The following is a 17,797-nucleotide window of genomic DNA, read 5'->3' as shown; positions in this document are numbered from 1 at the left end:
CGGTGATGTCTCCCGAACTCGTCCGGAGAGGGAGGAGGGAGGCAGCGCGGGAAAGCCCCAGGGCGCCCTGCGGCAACGCCGCCGGGAAGCGGAGAACCAAGGAGCCGAGCGCCAGACGCAGGAGCCTTCACCCGGCCGGGCCGGGACGCCCCCCCGGGGGGCTGCCTCCCCCCGCCGGTCCCCGGGGCCGCTGCTCGCGGCGGCCGGCCGCTACTCGCAGGCCAGCTTGCCGTCGAAGCTGGACAGGGCGATGGCGAAGGCCTGCACGGCGCACAGCGGGTAGTTGTAGTCCATGGTGAAGGCGTCGTCGGCCACGCGCCCGAACTGCATCACGATGTAGTCGGCTGCAGGGCAGAGGGCCGGCGCCGTCGGGACCCGCCTGCAGGGGTCCCGCCGCCGCCCCAGAGCCCGGGGATTTCGGGGCAGCCCGGGCTGCTTGCTCCTGGCACCAATCCAGCCCGGCTTTCGCCCACCCGTCCTTCATTTTTCGGGTGCTGCCCCGCCACCCGCTGAGGCCCCCGACGGCGGCGTCCCGCGTCGGCCACCCCGAGGGCCCCAGGCTTGGCGGTGCCGCGCGGCGCTTGCGGCCGGCTCCCTGCCTGCAGCCCAGGCACCTTTTTGCAGCATCATTTACCAAAATGGCCCAGTTTCCCCTCGCAAAGCCCCCTTCAGCCCCCCCGCCCGGCACCTCTTGCCCTGCGGCGGGATGCTGGGAGCCGGCACCCACCGAGGGAGCTGGAGCCCGGCGAAACCCCCCCGGCAGGGCAGGGGCAGCGCCCGTGGGCCGCCCCGGCGCGCGGCTTCCTTTGTCACCAGCCCGAGGGTGACAGGAAATCTGTAAAAATAACCGGGGGCCCCCGACAGGTTTTTTTCTGGGCTGTAACCCAACACCCCGGACACTGCTGGCTTCTGAGCGGAGGGGACAGGTGACGAGCGGCCGGGGCCGGCTGCTGGCGCAGGGAGCCACCCGGGGCGCTCCGGGGCGGCAGACGGGGCGCGCGGCGGCGGGGAGGGGGCGCAGGCCGGGGGCATCCCGGCCCGGGGCTTCCCGGCGGCAGGGTGCAACCTCGCTGCGAGACCCCCCCCGCCCCCATCCCGTATGGCAGCCGTCACCCGCGCGGCCGCCCCGGGGTGACCGTCACCGAAGCTCCCCGGTGGCCAGCGAGACGTGACGGGTGCTAGCGGGGGGCACAAGGGGAGCAACGCCCGGGGCGGCCGGCGCCGTGCGGGGTGCGCCAGCATCGAGCGGGGCTCAGCACCCTGCAGCATCTATCCTCGCCCTAATCTACCCGGTAACAGGTGACCCGCGCGCTCCCTCTGGTGGCACCCCGGCCCCCCCGTCCCGTGGCCAGCACCAGGCCACCGCCGCGCTGCAATCCTGCAAACAGAGGCTGCGAAGCAGCCCAGCTCCGCGCCAACAAAAGCCGAGCGAGAAGGACGCTGCCGGGGTGCACCGGCCGCCCCGGGGAGCGCGGCCCCGGCCCCGACTTACGGTCGTCGCCGTGCACGATCTGGAAGTTTTTGACGGAGGCGTGCGTGACGCGGCCGTGGAAGTTGAGGACGTACGACTGGGTCTCGTCGTTCCACACGGGCGCCTTGTTGTGCAGCTCGATGACGTTGTCCATGTTTCGGTTCTGCCATCTCATGAGGAGGCCGTCGTTGTCCTGGGGAGGGCGAGAGCCGCGCGGGAGGGGAGAGCATCGCCTGCCGGCCCCCCCGGAGCAGCACCCGCCGCGGAGAAAAAGAGGTAGAGGCTGTCCCCGTGCCCCCAGAGACGTGCGGGGACGCTTGACAGTCTTTGCAGGCCCCAAACCAGGTAAAAGCCAAGGTGACCCCCCCCATCCCGACCAACCCGGCCGCCGAGGAGCTGCCGAGCAGCGCCAGCCCCGCTCCCGTTCAGCGCACCCGGACGTACGTTTCGGGGCCGGATGGGCACCCTCTCGTTATCGGAGTTCATGCCGGGGATGATGACCGTCATCTTGCGGGGTCCTTTGAACCCCAAAACGTTCGTCTCCTGCAAGACAAACCCCGTCGGCAACAGCAGCTCGGCCCCCCCCCCGCCCCAGGTCCCAGCGCGGAGACCCCCCCCCCCCAGTGGTGGCATCGGGGCCAGCACCCAACGTGGGGACCCCAACCCACCCGGCGGTGAGGTGGCCCCGCCGCGTCCCGGCTCCCCAGCCGAGGTCCCGGGGACCCGCCGGCGCTTACGTAGACCACGGCCGCCAGCTCCTGCCGCACGTTGGACCAGTCGGCGTTGGCCCGGTCGGGGTTGGCCCCGTTGTCGAACACGGTGAACTTGGTGCCCATGAGGTTGGATCTGCAAGGGCGGACGGGAGCCGGCTGCGGTGGCCGCGCTGGGCGCCGCCGCGTCTCCTCCGCTCCGCCTGCCTCGTGTCACCCGAGCGGCCCCGGGGCCACCGGGCCCTGGGGGCCCTTCGAGCCGGGACCTGTCTCTCCCGGTGGGAACCAGAGGAGCCTGTTTCCCCCCTCCCTGCCGCCCTGGGGAGACACCGAGTGGGGCCGCGATACGGAGGGGGGGGGCGCCGGACGGGGACCCCTCCTACCTCAGCTTGCCGATGAAGTTCTCGCCGCCCCGCGACAGGTCCGTGGGGTCGATGGAGATGAGGTAGTTGGAGGTCTTGCTCTTCTTGCGCTTGCGCCCGGCCAGCAGGAACACCTGGGTGGGGAAGGCCGGGGGGGGGGGGGACACGGGACCGCGTGACGGGGGCCGCCGGCGCCCGTGCCCGCCGCCCCGCTGGCGCTTGCTCGGCCAACCCCGGTTGGGCCGCGACCTCGCGCCAGCCGAAAGGCCGCCCCGCCGGAGGGTCGGTTCCCGCCATCAGCGCTCGCTCGCCTTTTTCTCGTTGTCCAAGTGGAGGTAGTAGGTGGGGTAGAGCCCCCGGTCCATCCCCTTCTTGTCTCGGGTCACCCGGCACTTGACGGTCACCCCCTGGGCAGCCGGCCGCAGGGCGAAGTCCTCCAGGTTACCCACCTCCACGAGGGGCGACGGCGCTCTCTCCTCCTTCTGCTGCCCGGGCGAGGCGAGGCGGCGTCGGCGAGGGTCTCCTTCGCCCGCCGCCCTCTTTCCGGAGAGCCCGCCGCTTGCCCCGCCGGACCTCGCCGGCCGAGGGGATGCTCCAGCCCCCTTGGCCCCGCCGTGGCCGGGAAGAGCTGCTTCCCGGAGGGAGGGGGGACCCCCCCCCCCAGCCCGACCCCGGCGCCGAGGGGCTTTTTAACCTTCTTCGCTTTCTTCCCCTTGCCCTTCTTGTTGGAGTTCCTCGGCGGCGCCGCGGCGGCGTCCTCCTCGCTGCCGTCCTCGGCGGCCCTGCCGGGAGCTGGGGGCAGAGGCGGGCAGCGGGCAGCCGAGGACAAGCGGCGCCCGCCGCCTCCGGCCACGGCGGGCGCCTGCCCTGACCCCGCCACCGCCCGCCGCAAACAGACGCCGGCAGGGCCAAAGCCGCCGGGAAGCCGGCGGGTCCCTGCCCGACCCGGGCGAAAACCTGGCTCCCACCTTTCTTTTTGGTCTTCTTCTCCTTGGGGGGGTCTCCACCCGTCTGGAAGAGGGACACCGGGTTTTTCTTCTTCTCCGATCGGATGGGCTTGGTGCTGGAGTCGGAGTCGTCCTCCTCCTCCTCCTCCTCCTCCTCGCTGCCGGCGGCGGCTGGCGGAGCGGGCGGTCAGGCGGCGGCGGGCGCCCTTCGACGGGGGGTCCCGCCAGCGACGCCCCCCCCTCGCACCCCCCCCCCACCCCGTACCTTTCTTCTTGCTTTTCTTCTCCTTCTTCTCGCTGCTCACTTGGAACAGGGCCGTTTGCTCCTTCTTGGCGCTTTTGGCAGACCTGGCCTTGCCTCCGGGCTCCGCGTCTGCTGGCGGGAGCGGGCAGGCCATGGGTGACGGCGCGGAGGAGGGGGCAGGCGATGGCGCAGCCCCGGGGGCGGCAGGACGCGCTCCGGGTCGCCCGCCGTGCCGCTTACCCTTCGGCTTCGGCTTCTTCTCCTTGCTCTGGCCCGAGGGCGTCTCTTTGGGCACCTTCTTTTTGAGCTTCTTCGGCGGGTCTTTATTCACCACCTCCTCTTCCTCCTCCGAGTCCTCCTCCGAGTCCTCCTCCGAGTCCTCAGCAGGCTCTGTCCGGAGGGGGGACAACCTCATCGGTGACATGACGGTGTAACTTGTCCTGGCCGACCCAAACCCGATGGCGCGTCCGGCAAATCCTCCCACGGGAAGGGAAAGGGAAGGAGCCGAGGGGGACGCCCAGCGCCGGGCTCTGCTCGCGGCGCCCGCCTGCCCGCAGCAGCGCGTGCCAGCGCCCATCCCCGTAGCAGCGCGGCTTCGAAGCTGTTAAAACACCCGCTAGCAGCCGGGGCGGCCAGCGCTGCTCGTGGCAGGTCGAGCGTGTCCGGCGCCGGGCGCGCAAAGGCACACCGCCATCTCGTGGCTGCGGGCCGGCCCCGGGGTCCGCGGCCGCACCGGGGGCCTGGGGATGCAGACCAGACCGCGGGTGCCGCCTCCGCGACAGCCCTCACCCTCACCTTGCTTCTTCTTGGCGGCCTTGGCAACGTGGAGATGGGAGGAAGGACTTTCCTTCTTCCGCCGGGGCTCTTTGACCGGTTTGGGGTAGGGGTCCTTGTCGCTCTCCTCCTCCCCTTTCTCCTCCTTCTTCTTCCTCAGCTTCTTGACACCTGCACGGTTCAAGAGAGCCCCGAGGTGGAGGGCGCCGTGGGACGGGGCCGTGGGAAAACCCGACCCCGCCGTTCCCGCGGCTCCAGGCCGGGGCTGGCAGAGGCGGCCGGGGCGGCCGCGAGCCCTCCCCGCTTTCCGCGGGGGTCTCCGGCCCTGCCGCTCACCCTGGGCCGGGGCGCTGGGCTCCTCCGCGGCGCCCGGATCTCCCGGCTTCTTCACCTTCAGCCTCCTGGGCTTGGCCTGCTGCGCGGGCTCCTGCCGCTTCTTCTTCAGCTTCTGCCCCGGCAGCGCGTGCTGCGGAGACAGGAAACCGCCGGGTTCCCTCCTTCCTTTTCTAAAGGCAATCCCTGGCTATTTTAGTACGGGGGTCGCTTTCCAGACTGTGGTTGGTTGGGCTTTACGCTGGCCCCACATGGAAGGAGAGACAGAGCCATCGCTGCTCCAGCGTCCCGGCTGGCACGCAAGCGCGGAAACCACCACCGCCTTGGGGGAAAGAGCGGTCTGGAAAGGTGCTCCTCAGAGGCCGGCAGGGACACGCTCCAGCCCCGCCGCTTCCTTGCTCCTGGCTTTAAGCATGGGATATTTATGCATTTAGGACCCCTGGAAGATTTCGGCAGTCTTCTCTTGCTGCCCAGCCAGGCAGCAGGTTTGCAGGAGATCCCCCAGCCCCAGGATGGGATGGGACAGGACGGGATAGGATTGGATGGGATGGGACAGGAGGGGATGGGATGGGATAGGACAGGATGGGACGGGATGGGACGGGGTGGGATGGGATAGGATAGGATCAGACACAACAGGACAGGACAGGATGGGACGGGATGGGATGGGATGGGACGGGATGGGATGGCAAGGGATGGGACGGGACAGGATGGGATGGGATGGGATAGGACAGGATGGGACAGGAGGGGATGGGACAGGACAGGATGGGATGGGACGGGATGGGATGGGATGGGATGGGATGGGATGGGACAGGATGATGGGATGGGAGGGGATGGGATGGGATGGGATGGGACAGGACAGGACGGGATGGGAGGGGATGGGACAGGACAGGACAGGATGGGATGGGATGGGATGGGATGGAACGGGATAGGATGGGATGGGAGGGGATGGGATGGGATGGGATGGGACAGGACGGGATGGGATGGGATGGGATGGGATGGGATGGGATGGGACAGGACGGGAGGGGATGGGACAGGACAGGACAGGATGGGATGGGATGGGACGGGACAGGACAGGATGGGACGGGAGGGGATGGGACAGGACAGGAGCCTCTGCTCGCTTTCAGGGAAGGTGGCATCCCTGCTGCGGGACGGACGGGAGCAGCAGCCCCTCTCCCTGCCTGCCGAAGTGGCCTCGGGGCGGGAAGGGGGCGATCGCCAGAGGCCGGCTGTGATTTACCCCCTCGGCGGGGTGGGGAGGGAAGGTGCCGAGCGAGGACCGGCGTTGGGCGCTCGTCAGCGCGGGCAGGCGGCTCTGCCCGCCGGCCACCAGCAGCGCCGGGGACGCGCTCTGCCCCGCTGGCCCCAAACCTGCGCCAGCCGCAGCCCCAAGCACAGAGCAGCGGCCGCGACCCCGCCGCGCGCCGAGGAGCGCCCGACTCAGGCGAACCGCGCCCAAGAGCAGAAAGAAAAAAACCGGCATCGGGACATGTCAGAGCATCCCTTGCCAAAATCCCCACCACCACCACCTTCCCCCCGAAAACGCCACCTCCTCGGCCCACCGGGCCGGGGGACGTGTGCCGCCCTCTTTGCAGAACCGCCCCTTCGGCCGCGCCATCAGCCCCCCGGGGCGACTTACCGCGGGGCAGCGCCGAGGAGAGGAAGCGGAGGGAGGAAACCAGAAGGGGCTGTTAGCGAGCGGGCGGGAGAGGGGGCCGCGCCGGGCCGGGGGCACCACGGCGGCGCCCCGCGGGGACCCGCCGGAGGGGCCCGGGCGCTCTCGCGCGCCGCCGGCCGGGGCGAGCCGGGACAGCCCGGTTGGCGGGCTGGCGCCGGGCCCCGCTCTCGCCGAAAAAAACCACTCGCAGGTAGAGAGATGTCAGCCGGCGCCACCGAGCCCCGAAATAGCGCGGAGGGACCCGGTTTCTTGGGGATTGAGGTCAGCGCGAAGCAGGGCCGAGAGGAAGCGGGGGGATTACGTGTAGCACACCTAATCCCGCTGAGCCGGGGCTATAAATAACGCTGATTTATCCAACACGGGGCACGCGGTGCGCCGACGAGCTCGGCAATAACCGTTTGGGCGCTAGGTGCCCGCTGCGGGGCTCGAGGCGAGGCAGGTAACGCCGGCTGGATTGGGGGAAGGTCCAGCGCCACGTTAAGCGCTTTTCCACCTCTTCGCCCAGGGTTTCGCTGCGGGCAGGGGCCTCGGCCTCGCGCCTCTCGGCTTGGGGCCGTTGGCACCTTTTCGGCGTTTTTGCAGGGCGCGCGGGCTGCCGTGACGTCCCCCCGCCGCCCTGGCCGTCGCCGCCGGGCCGAGCCGGAAAGCTGCCGGGGGCGCGGGGGCAGGAGATGTCCTCACCTGCTTCGGTTTGTGGGGCTGGGGGCTCCCGGGCTCCTCGTCCATGCTGTGGGGAGACAAAAAGCAGAGGGGTGAAGGCTTCCCCCGCCTTTGGGGACTTTGGAGGCCAGGGGCCGGGATGCTCCAGCCAAGCCCTCTCCCCTCTTCCCCCCCCCCCCCGGCGTGGGGCAGCTCCAGGGGGGAAGGACAGACCCATGGGAACCTGCCACAGCGTTCTGGGGGCAAAAAGCAGCTTTTTGGGACCTCTCATGGCCCTGCCTGGCCGGGGAAGTCGGCCCGGGAAGGGGCAGCTCCCCAGGGCCGGCCTCGGCCGGAGGGATGGAGTCACCGCGCGCGTCCCAGCCGGGCTCCGCGCGGGGCCAGCAAACCGCTCGGCTCAGCCCAGCTGCAGCAACGCCGCCGGCAAACACGCTTCCACCCCCGCTGCACTTTCGGGCCTTCTTCCCCGCCTCGAAAACAATTCTTTTTACGTTTTAAGAACGCAGCGGTTTTGAGGCGGAAAAAGCCCCAGCAACCCATCCCGTTTGCTGGCCGCGCGGACAAACTGCTCAGGTCCCGTTTCTCGCTTCCATTCGTTTCGTTCCGCGACGGTAAAACCGCCGTGCCGCGAGACATCGCGCTGCTATCGGCCAAAAGAAGGGCTTTTGAGGATGCTGAGTGAAAACGGAGCCAGTTTTCCAAAGGGGAGGGACGCGGCAGCCTCTCATCCCCGGCCAGCAGCAGCCCCTGCGCTTTGCACACCCGCAGGGCAGCGGCTCTCTCTCCCGGCCGGGTCGAGCTCTGCAAACAGCACTCGCTCCGAGGCAGGAGGCCGGGTACCAGAAAGGTTAATTTGGAGAAACCCCCCCGCTAACAAATGCTTCTCCTCTCTGCCGGGCAGCGCGCTCCCTTGCAACGAGGCCCAGGCTCCCCGGCCCCCAGCCCGGGGCCCAAACCCGCGAAAGCGGCCGGCGCTCACCTCTGGGCGGCCCAGACCTCCCGCAGGATCTCGGCGTGCAGTGGCATCGCAGCCCCGCGGCCGCCCGCTTCCTCCGCCAGCGCCGGAGGCGATTCACTTTTTATTCCCCCTGCAACTCGCTAAGAGGATTTGAGGGGCTGCCGGCCGGGCCGGCGGGGAGGTCCAGGGCGCGACAGCTGTCGCCGTAATCCGGGGAGAAGGGGGCCGCGGGCGCAGCGCTGCGTGGGCAGAGGCGCCCGGCCGCTCCCTCCCGGGGGCCAAAGCATCGCGCCCTCGGCGGCACCGGGGCAGGATGCCGGCGGGGGCATTCAGCACCCCTGTGCTTTGCTGTTTTGCTTCCTTGCCGACAGCATCTATTTAAATATCAACCCTCCCCAACCGCGAAGGCCGCGCGCTGTTTCCCAGGGCTGCCACCGAGAGCGGGGCCGGCCGCTACTTCCCCAGGGCAAAGAGAGACCAGGTAAAAGCCTGGAGCGGGGGCACCGCAAGACCGACCTGCCCCAGCCGGGCAGCTCCGGGCCCTCGGGGCTGGGCAAAGCCCCCCGGCTTTCCCCGGCTCCGCGTCCTCGCTCGCTCCCGCCGGCGTCCGGCCTCCTTTTCCCGTGACACTAGATGGCATTTGAACACCGCGTCTCCTGCTCCCGCCGGCGCGTCGGCTCGCAGCATCGGGCACCGCGGCTCCGGGTTATTTGCTGCGAGACGCAGGTGCCGGCGAGCCCGAAACCCACGGCAAAGCCTGGGAGGAGGCTGGAGCGAGGGCAAGCAGCAGTGGGAACAGTTTGATGTTTTCAGTATGAAATGCTCTTTTTTTTTTGTTTTGTTTTTTTTTAATTTTCAAAATTGCGTTTCATAATCTGCCTGCGTTCAAAGCTTTTGGAGGGGGGGACTCGACCGAAATAAAAGCCCTCTTGAAAAAGGAGGCAAGAGCCCAGAAACCGCAAGGCAATTCGAACATTTCTGTCCGTGTAGGACAAGCTGGGTCTCCTTCATAATAAAAAACATGGCTTGGGCTGACCCAGATTGACTCTTCTGGCCCCCCTTGCAAGAATGAAAAGCCAATTCTTTGCCCAACCCGTAGGTCCAGCTTTCCCCAGTGCCAGCCCTTCACCCACAGCATCCTCTGCCCCGTCCTCCCCAGCACCCGCTGGGCCATGCCAGCACCCTCCCTGCTCCCTGCCACCGCCTCCCCCTCCTCCCCGGGGGGACATCCGCCTCCGGAGCCGGTCCTGGGGGACTGCCTTGCCAGCAGCCACACAGCCTGGGGGCGTTGTAAAACCAGCGATCCCAGCAGCCGCAGCGCCCAGGCGGCACTTGCACGCCGGCTGCTCGCTAACCGCCGCCGGCCACGTGCTTTACCCTTCCCCTTTGCCCTCTGCAAACGTCGCTGGTTTTACACCTTCTGCTCCACATGCAGCTTCGTTCCAGCCGCAGGGAAAGCGCAAAGCTTTCAGGGCAGCGGCTGCCCTTTCCTGGGCACGTTTTCATCCTGATGAGCTGCATTACTGTGAGAGCTGCCATGGGGCAGAGGGGAGCACGGCCCAGCTTTGCAACCTCTCATCTCTCTGGGCCCCGCTCCTGCCATGCCAAAAAGCCAGTTAGAGGGAGCACCGGGGCCGTCCTCAGCGAGGAAGCCCCAGGCCAGCGCGTGCCGTGGACGCGGGCTCTGCCAGGACCCCCTCCCCCGGCTGCACGGGCGCCGAGGAACCGTTCCCGGCCCGTGCATCAGAATAAAACCCCACTGGATGGGAAAGGGGCAGCGGTGAGACCCCAGAGCGACGGCCCGGGACCGCTGGCCCTTCCCCATCTCTCCAGGCAGTGCAGAAACGATGGTGCCAATAAAAAGCGAATCAAGATCTCAGTGCAGTAACCAGGAGCAGCATCGGTCCTGGGAGACACAAATAACGCCTTAACAAACAGAGCTGTCGCTGGAGATGGGTGCGTTTCCACTCGGGCTCTGTTATTACTGTTAGACAGCGGGCGAGCACATCCGTCATCCCCGCTGCAGTCCCCCTTTGCTGAACAGAAAGCAGAATTGATGGGAAAAGCACTTCTTTTTGTTTTTAAGTTGTTTATTTTCAAGCTTCAAAAGGGGTATTACAAAGAACAGACAATAAAAATAAACTGAAAGCTGTTCTTAAAAGGTAGTGACAGCATCCCTTAAGGTTGAAGAAAGAAGACGTACAAGGTTTCAGCAGTAACAGCGCGAGGGGAGCGCTCCCCTGGTCAGACCTGTCAGCCCCCCGCTTCGTCCGGGCCTTGCGTCCGGACGTACAAATATGGCTCCTGGTCACCAGGCCAGCGAGCGCTGGAGGAAAACTCTTCACTGACAAACCATAAATCCAAGGCACCGCTTCAGTGTAGCAAGAGACCAAATAGTCTGCTTTCTGAACCACAGTATTTCAACCTGCTTTTTTTTTTTTTTTGTATGGACCCCTAATAAGCTATAAAACTCCAATTTAAAAAATTTGAACTACCTGATAGTGCACAGGCTGTAAATTAAGTGCCTGAAAGCAGCAGCGTTGGAAAGCAGTGTTATGCACTCCAACAAGATAAAAAAAAAAGACACAACCTCTTAAAAACGTAAAATAATTCCCCCCCCCCCCCCCAAAATGAAACTACCTTAAAGCCAAATTATAAATCCCTAAACAGAGGGGTTACAATGGAAGTGACAAGAAAAGAATCCATAGCAGCACTAGTGGGAACCATTGTAACAATCTCCTAAAAGGAAGCAGGAAAATTGCCAAAATGCAGTTATGTTTTAATTCTCATTACTAGCTTCACATTGCAACACCTTCAGAAACATGCAAGAAACCACCAGGAGAGAAAAAAAACGATCCCTCCCGCTAAACCCACCACTACAGAAAATACTCAGTAAGCATCCACTTGCGATCCACGGCGCGGTCCAAATTGTTCAGTTCCCCGAGAAGCCAGTCCCTGCTGCAGAAAACCACTTACGGTCGGCCCTGGAGTAAGAGAAGGAAGAAGGCAGAGGAGAAATAGGCTTCTCTGCCTCTGGCGTAGAGCCCGTAACACTGCTGGGCCCCGAGACCCCGGCACACCCCTCTGCACTTTGTTCTGTCGGATACAGCGCGATACCTGGAGTCAAAACGTTTCAGGCAAAACGTTTGGGATCCTAGGCTGGTGTGGTGCTACAACAGTACAACCGAACGCAATACTGAATTGTACAACAGACAGCTCCCACGTCCTAACTCATTTCAGAGGACCCGGGACACTGCACAGACAGTTGACATGAAGTCGAATGAGTTGGAATGAGCTGTCTAGGTAAACCTCCCGAAAGCTAAGAGTTTAAAAGAGAAAGAAAAAAAAAATCATTTTAAAAGCTATTTGTTCCACTTGGTGTGGTCCCACACTGTCCCTCTGCTCGTGCTCTGCTGCTAAGCACACCCGCAGCAGTAGGACTGGGTTTGTTTTTTCTTTGTGAGGCATTTTTGCTTTCACAATCACACAAACTGTAACAAGCTTTACAATAAAACACTGGCGAGTCCTGAGTTCTGGCAGAAACCTGTTTCGGTGTGGGCTGAGGGCAGGAGGGTCTCCCTTCCGCCTTCTCCTCCATCATACGTGGCCTTCAGACTCTTTGCCTTCAGACTCCGGAGTTTTCAGCCCCTTTTCACAAGCTGCCTTCTCCGCCTCTTTTTCTATCCCAGTTCTGCTAGCTGCTTCCTGCAAAACAGGGCACAAAAAAAAAGCTTAAAAAACATAACAGCGATCAACCCACAGCCGTGCCGGGCTCTGAGGGCTTCGGTAAGCGCAACTGGACCTAGCACGGCAAAGGACCCTCCCTAGGCTTGAGAAGGGAGGGACAGGCTATCGGCGGCCGCTGGGTGGGACACGCAGATCGGAGCCCTGTGTTTTCTTGGCTCGGTGGCCACAGAGGTGAAACCCCATTTCTCTTGGCAAGCAGAGACTGGGTCCAGAAGAGCTGTTTGGGAAGGTATCGGATTCTCCGGGTAGAACGTGACTTGCCCTGATGGGCGGGGGATACCATCACAGAGCAATCTTATTGAGGCACACGCCAGGGCACAGAGGAGGAGAAAGAAGAAATACAACAGCAACTTTGGAGCCGAGTTACAGGGCAGAGCTACAGCTTGCAGGCAGGTGCAGGAGAGAAGCACTAAGGATCAGGGAAACCTTACGCCTGCTACAGTGGCAACTATTGCCATTAAAGCCTGCTGCCCAACCCGTTACGTGGTACCACAAACTATGATAGCAACGATCTTGGAGCAGCTCGCCTGAGCGGCTCCGTAATCAGTAAGTCCAGCAGGTCCTGGGATCCTTCCACTCAGTCTCTACCACAGTCATTTATTCCACAGTCTCCTTTCCAGGCACTAGTTCAGAAGAGATTATGCTAAAAGTTATCCATACAGGCTGGCTGCAAAGCTGTGTCCTCTCTTGTTACAGTACACCGTGCATCGGTTTTTGTTTAGAGGAATTTTGGATTAGAGCCTGTTATAGGAAAGCGATCTCTCTTGTAGAGGCAGAGGAACAGCATATTCTGTTACAAAATTCAGGAAATCCATACTATCATGTCTCAAAAATACCCTCTGCCTTGCCAGAGACCGGGTGACATTTCATTTTACCCTGATCATTTGTGGCCAGGAGGTCACCAACAGCCGCTAGCTGAGAACGGCAAAATGAAGTACAAATGCCAAAGCTGTTATCAGCTGTCATGAGCACACACTGTAAATACTTTTATTGACAACTGACCACCTGACAGCAGCCTCTGCATCAGAGAGGCCAGAAAACGAGCGGCTTCTTCTCCTTATGGGCTCTATCATAGTCTGCCCCCACCAGGGGAAGGCTGTACTTCCAGACCTCAGCAATCCCTCCGTCCATCCTCAACCTAATCTGTAATTAACCTCTTCTCATGAAGAGTAACCTTCAACACAGCCTGCTAGGTCACAACAAACAAGCTTCAGCACCCACGCAACACGAACCTTTGCATCTCTCTCCGCAAACTTCTTGAACATGTTGGCATATATCCTCCTGTCCCGCTCGTTGTGCTCCTTTGTCTTCTTCTGGCAGACGGAGATCTGGGACTTTGCAGCTTTGTTCTGTGGATTCACTTCCAGTACTTTTTGAAAGTCACATTTTGCCAGTTCAAATTCATTCATTAATAGTCTGGCTTCACCCCTCCTGTACAAACCCTTTTCGTTGTCTTGATCCAGTCCTAATGCCTGAAAACACACAGTCCCATGTTAGCCGGACACAGAGGTATCCGTCTATCATGATGGTCTCGCACAGGGAAAGCCTGGCCCTGCGTTACTCTGATGATACAGAGCACTCCCATTTGCTATGCAGCTACTGGCATCGCTCACACTAATGCCACCTGTGTTTCTCTTCAGTTAAAGAAGGTGTAAGTAAAGGCACAGATGCTTCCTCCTCACTGAAAATGCAATAAACTTTTCTCAAAGGAAGAGACTACCAAGAAGTGGTCCCATGATGGGCAGTCCCGTAGTTACGCAGTAACTCTTTGTGCAGTCTGGTACCCTGCTGGTTTATAAATCCTCTGTTAATGTCAACCAGGGTGTCTTTCAAAGAACTCATTAGGTTTGAAACTTCACTAAGCATACCGAAATTAGGACAAAAGAGGAGGCTTCAAGTCTCCAGAGCGCTCGCATCTTGTTCTGCGAGAATGTACTCGTCCCCATTATCAGTTGGCAGGTCATTAATGTACTTTAGTTGATTAAATATTTCTAATTGCATAAAATCCCCCCAAGAGTGATGGGGCAAGCGGGAGACAAACCCACATGAGCAAGAATTCACGTGTGAATGCTCAACCTGAGCCCAGAGGACATGGGGAGCTCAGAGTCAAGAGAGCTGATGAACTGCTATGGATTAAATGTGTTTTTGTCTCCTTGCTTTAAGCAAGGACATTACTTTCCTTCAGGAAAAATTTCACATAGCTGAGAACCACGCAGGCATCTCACTGATGACTTACCTTTTAAGACAGCTAGCTTTACTACTTTTCCAGTATGATAGATTCTTAAATCTAAGCCTTTTATAACAAGGAAATAATACTTTCCTGACAAAGAGGAACACAAAGACCAGGTTAGAGTCTAAACACTTTGTCAGGGAACGGCAGGATCCCACCCGCCGATGTACTTTGACATGCACTGAAACTTCAGCGGACACAGCCGAGCGAAGACTGCCTCTGTCATACAGAGGCCAGCACTGAAAACCCATGCTTAGCCTGAGCAGCTAGCATCCTAGGGCTGTCAATCCACATAGGGTCTGTTCACATGGGCCAAAGCAGAGCTGGTTTCCAAAGCAGAAGCACCTAAGAAGCAGTAAGCGCACATCCAGACTGCAGACAGATGAATTTTGAACTCCAAAGACACTTTTGCTCCTGCAGTCTCAAAATATGCAGTGTTTGTGAATGCCCCAAGCACAGGGGGCACAGAGGAGACGCTACCAATGCACTGCAACTTGGAAATTGCTGCTGGTGCAGAGAAATTCAATGCGGTAGAGGAAAAAGATTTAAAGAAAAAAAAAACCCACACCCACACACAAATACACACCTCCCAGTAAAAACAGGCAGAAAGAGCGTACCCTCCAAACCCTGGACTCATGCATCTTTACCTTATCACAGCACTCAACAGCTTTGGTGTACTCGCGCAGCTTCAGGTAGCACATGGCCAAGTTGAGGAAGGCAGCCAGCAAGAAGGAATCTGAAGCTTTTGACTCCTTCTCAGATAAGCCATACTCCATTTCTAACCACGACACGATCTTTCCATACTGGATCGCAGCCTGCAAGTACTTGCCTTCCTGGGATGGAGCAAAGAAGACTGGGCTTGAGGAACCTGAGCAGACAAATCGAAGCAGATCTGCTTCCAAAATGTTCTGGAAAGTTATGGAGTTTAACATAGGGTGTGTTATATAAATAAATGAAGGAGGATGGTGCAGGTGCCAAGGTACCTACACACACACTGGAGTGTGACTGGAGCTGCAGGTGTTCAGCCCCACTGAGGAGCCAAGTCAGATCTTACTTTCCTCCTCTCGTCATAGCAGAGAGGAGCACCAGGAGATGCTCTCAGCCCAGATGTTTGCTGGCAGTGGATATTGGCAGGGCTAATGCTGAAATGACAGCAAAGTTTCCCTCTCTAATCCCAAACCAGCAGAGCTGCAAGGGTTTAACTAGAGGGCAGGTCTCACCACATTTGTGGCAGATGACTGAGCAGCCACCAACTCCTCCATCTGCAGCCCACCGTGTTTAAACGGCATGATTGCAGCAAAGGCAGCGTGAACAAACAAGATGCTGCATAGAGAGGAAGATCTGGAGACTAAAACATCCCAAAACACTACATCCTCTCAGAACAGTCTAATTTCATGAAGGCTGACACACACCAACCCTTGTGCCTGGAGCTATATCCTCCGATGGTCCCTACCACCACAGCAGGGTTGTTACCCCTAGCAGCAGAACGCTTCGCTGGTGCAAGTGGTATCACGCTAGTCAAGCCAGGGATCCACTCAACTTAGCACGCCCAGAACAGCTGCTACCACCAAGTATTTTGGAAGGGGAGGGAGAGAGGAGGGAAAAAAAAAAGCGGGGGGAGGGAATGAGTGGTCAGAGCCCCACAGTATGGAAGCACCAGCAGAGCCATCCCTCTCTGCAGGGAGTACACACAGAGGCAGGCCTGCTGGGACGGTTTACAACCAGTATCTTGAAAAAGTTGCTTTTATTTTCGCTACTTGTGTCGATGCCTAATTGCTGGGACTTGCAGCCAGATCAAAGAAGTTGGAAATCACAACGACTCTTTGAGACAATGCCCAAAAGCCAGGCAACGCCAGCAAAGGAGGACGTTTCTCAGGGTGCCTGCTGGCTCAGGAGAGTAGGCAGGGAAGCGAGGGCAGCCCAGGGCTGACCTTCTCTACCTGCAGCACCACTTCACTCTGGGAAGGACGCATCTCTCCCGGAGCTCGTTTGTTATATGGGGAGAGGGCAAGGCAGGAGAAGGACAAGATTTGCCTTGTCCAGCGCTGTTTGGGAGGGCTAAATTCTGACATTTACGCCTGTTCAGGAATGCTATGTTGCATCTCTGAAGGACAACTGGAATTTGTTTCCAAATCCGAGAAGCACAGTCCCTTTGTGCCAATTCAGGTTTCGCCAAGTTTACGAACCTTGAAGTACGTCGTCCCTTTCTCCTTGACAATAGCAGCCTGCTCAAGCTTTTCTTTGGTGTCCATCTCCCACGACTCTTTGGCCTGCAAATAAACACTCGGAGCAATCACTGCAAGGCACAGCAGAAAACACCAGCAGAAGCTCACGGTGCTAGGAGCATCCCTGGGCCCCACAACACGCACTCCGACTTTTACAGACCCTGGATTTCTAAATACGCTGGCTCCAAAACCCTGCACTTCGGTCCCCCGACTCAACCGGAGCATTGATGAAATTTGCCCTCTGCTACGACTTGGAAATGGCTGTGCCTCCTGGGGTTAGGGGGAGGACAGCACAGCTAGAGCAAAGCACAGGGGCATTGCCACCGAGAAATCCTAGATCTGCCCATCGGATACATGCACTGTTAGGAATTTTCTCAGGGAGCAAAATTAAAGGGACGCTGCAATGCAGGATTGCGTCCTTGGGGCGGGCAGGACCACAAGGCGTTCTAGGATTTCTCCTCAACGAGCAGGACTTGTCAGTGCAGTACTACAGCAGGCATTTGAGGTGCTGGAGGGGACAGGGAACAGAGCCCCAGTCACTGCACGCGCAGGGGTGCGCACCTGGAGCGCGGAGCGGGAAAGGGTACAAACCCTCTACCAGAGGTAAATCAGTGCCAGGTACAGGACTTCGCTAGGAGCTCAGCATTGAAACTAATGCGGTCTGCCCACTGCAACCTCACAGAATGAAAAAAGCCCAAGAAAAATAAACCCCAACGGGGAAGAAAAGGGTGGCAAGAGATTTTCCAGCAGAGCGGGAAAGCGTCGTGTCTGCGACAGTCTCACGTTCCTGTTCTCGCCAGGGCTAAGGAGCAAATCCAAGCTGGAAAACCTTCCTCGGAGAGGGACCCAGCCGGGCCTGGCAGCACCTGCCCTGCCCCACAGACGGCTCCCGCGGGGCCTCCCGCGTCCCGCTCTCCCTGCGGCCGCCTCCTCCGGCGGGGCCCCAGCCTCCCCCGAGGGCACAGCCTGTTCGGCACGCCAGCCCTGCCCTCCTCCGAGCCATCTGGCAGGACACAAACTTTTTTCTGTGCAGCCCAGGGAAAAACAAAAAAAAAAAAAAAGTACAAAAGGAACAAATAAGAGAACCAGCCTTGGACCCCGGCCAGAAAAATAAAACAAACCAACACACAAGAACAAATTAAGAACACAGAGATCTTTGACGTATCTACTTCAGCAGGGGCCGCGTTACAGCCACGCCAGGGACAAAGGGTGAACGTTTCAAAGGGAAACGGCGTTCCTGGGAGTTTCTGCAAGGACAAGAGCAGCTCTGCCCCCTCACCTTTTCAAAGCTTTTAAGCGTAACTTCGTACACCAGCTCGGCGTTCGCCTGGATGCCGTACTTCGGCTTCCCCGCCTCGCCAAAGCCGTATCTGCAACGAGAGAAGAAAAAAATAAAAGCTGCAGAGGAAAGGGCGAGAGACGAGGTGCTTCATGCAGCGCTCCCCCCAGCCACGCGCCCAG

General features: G+C 60.3%; 2 protein-coding genes across 3 annotated transcripts in view; both read right to left on the bottom strand.

Annotated features, from left to right (window-relative positions):
* Positions 1-210: 210 nt before the first annotated feature.
* On the bottom strand, positions 211-8,202 carry TULP1 (TUB like protein 1). Its single transcript, XM_068917857.1, has 14 exons — positions 8,156-8,202; positions 7,198-7,243; positions 4,845-4,974; positions 4,530-4,679; positions 3,975-4,124; positions 3,756-3,863; positions 3,512-3,661; positions 3,238-3,335; positions 2,855-3,028; positions 2,565-2,677; positions 2,209-2,317; positions 1,916-2,014; positions 1,493-1,664; positions 211-344 (listed from the first exon to the last, which is right to left on the bottom strand). The coding sequence occupies exons 1-14, from the start codon at positions 8,200-8,202 to the stop codon at positions 211-213; spliced, it is 1,680 nt and encodes a 559-aa protein (XP_068773958.1).
* Positions 8,203-10,217: 2,015 nt separating this feature from the next.
* FKBP5 (FKBP prolyl isomerase 5) overlaps positions 10,218-17,797 on the bottom strand; it is a 35,448-nt gene continuing 27,868 nt past the window's right edge. For both annotated transcript variants that reach the window (XM_068918189.1, XM_068918188.1), the window contains exons 7-11: positions 17,616-17,706; positions 16,298-16,381; positions 14,759-14,944; positions 13,114-13,353; positions 10,218-11,839 (exon numbers count right to left, since the gene is read on the bottom strand). In XM_068918189.1, coding sequence (XP_068774290.1) covers positions 11,732-11,839; positions 13,114-13,353; positions 14,759-14,944; positions 16,298-16,381; positions 17,616-17,706 — 709 coding nt within the window. In that variant the 3' untranslated portion in view covers positions 10,218-11,731. The remainder of the gene's footprint in view (positions 11,840-13,113; positions 13,354-14,758; positions 14,945-16,297; positions 16,382-17,615; positions 17,707-17,797) is intronic.

The sequence above is a fragment of the Struthio camelus genome, chromosome 24 (assembly GCF_040807025.1).
Source record: "Struthio camelus isolate bStrCam1 chromosome 24, bStrCam1.hap1, whole genome shotgun sequence".
Lineage (NCBI taxonomy): Eukaryota > Metazoa > Chordata > Aves > Struthioniformes > Struthionidae > Struthio > Struthio camelus.
This window is presented reverse-complemented; position numbering and strand designations above follow the sequence as displayed.

Bases quoted from the DNA above. Each gene is read 5' to 3' on its own strand.
- TULP1 (XM_068917857.1), bottom strand. From the start codon at position 8,202: ATGCCACTGCACGCCGAGATCCTGCGGGAGGTCTGGGCCGCCCAGAG. The intron at 4,125-4,529 runs GTGAGGGTGAGG...CCCTCCGGACAG, and splicing joins GGCCGCCAAGAAGAAGCAAG to AGCCTGCTGAGGACTCGGAG. The intron at 3,029-3,237 runs GTTAAAAAGCCC...TCGCCCGGGCAG, and splicing joins AGGGGAAGAAAGCGAAGAAG to CAGAAGGAGGAGAGAGCGCC.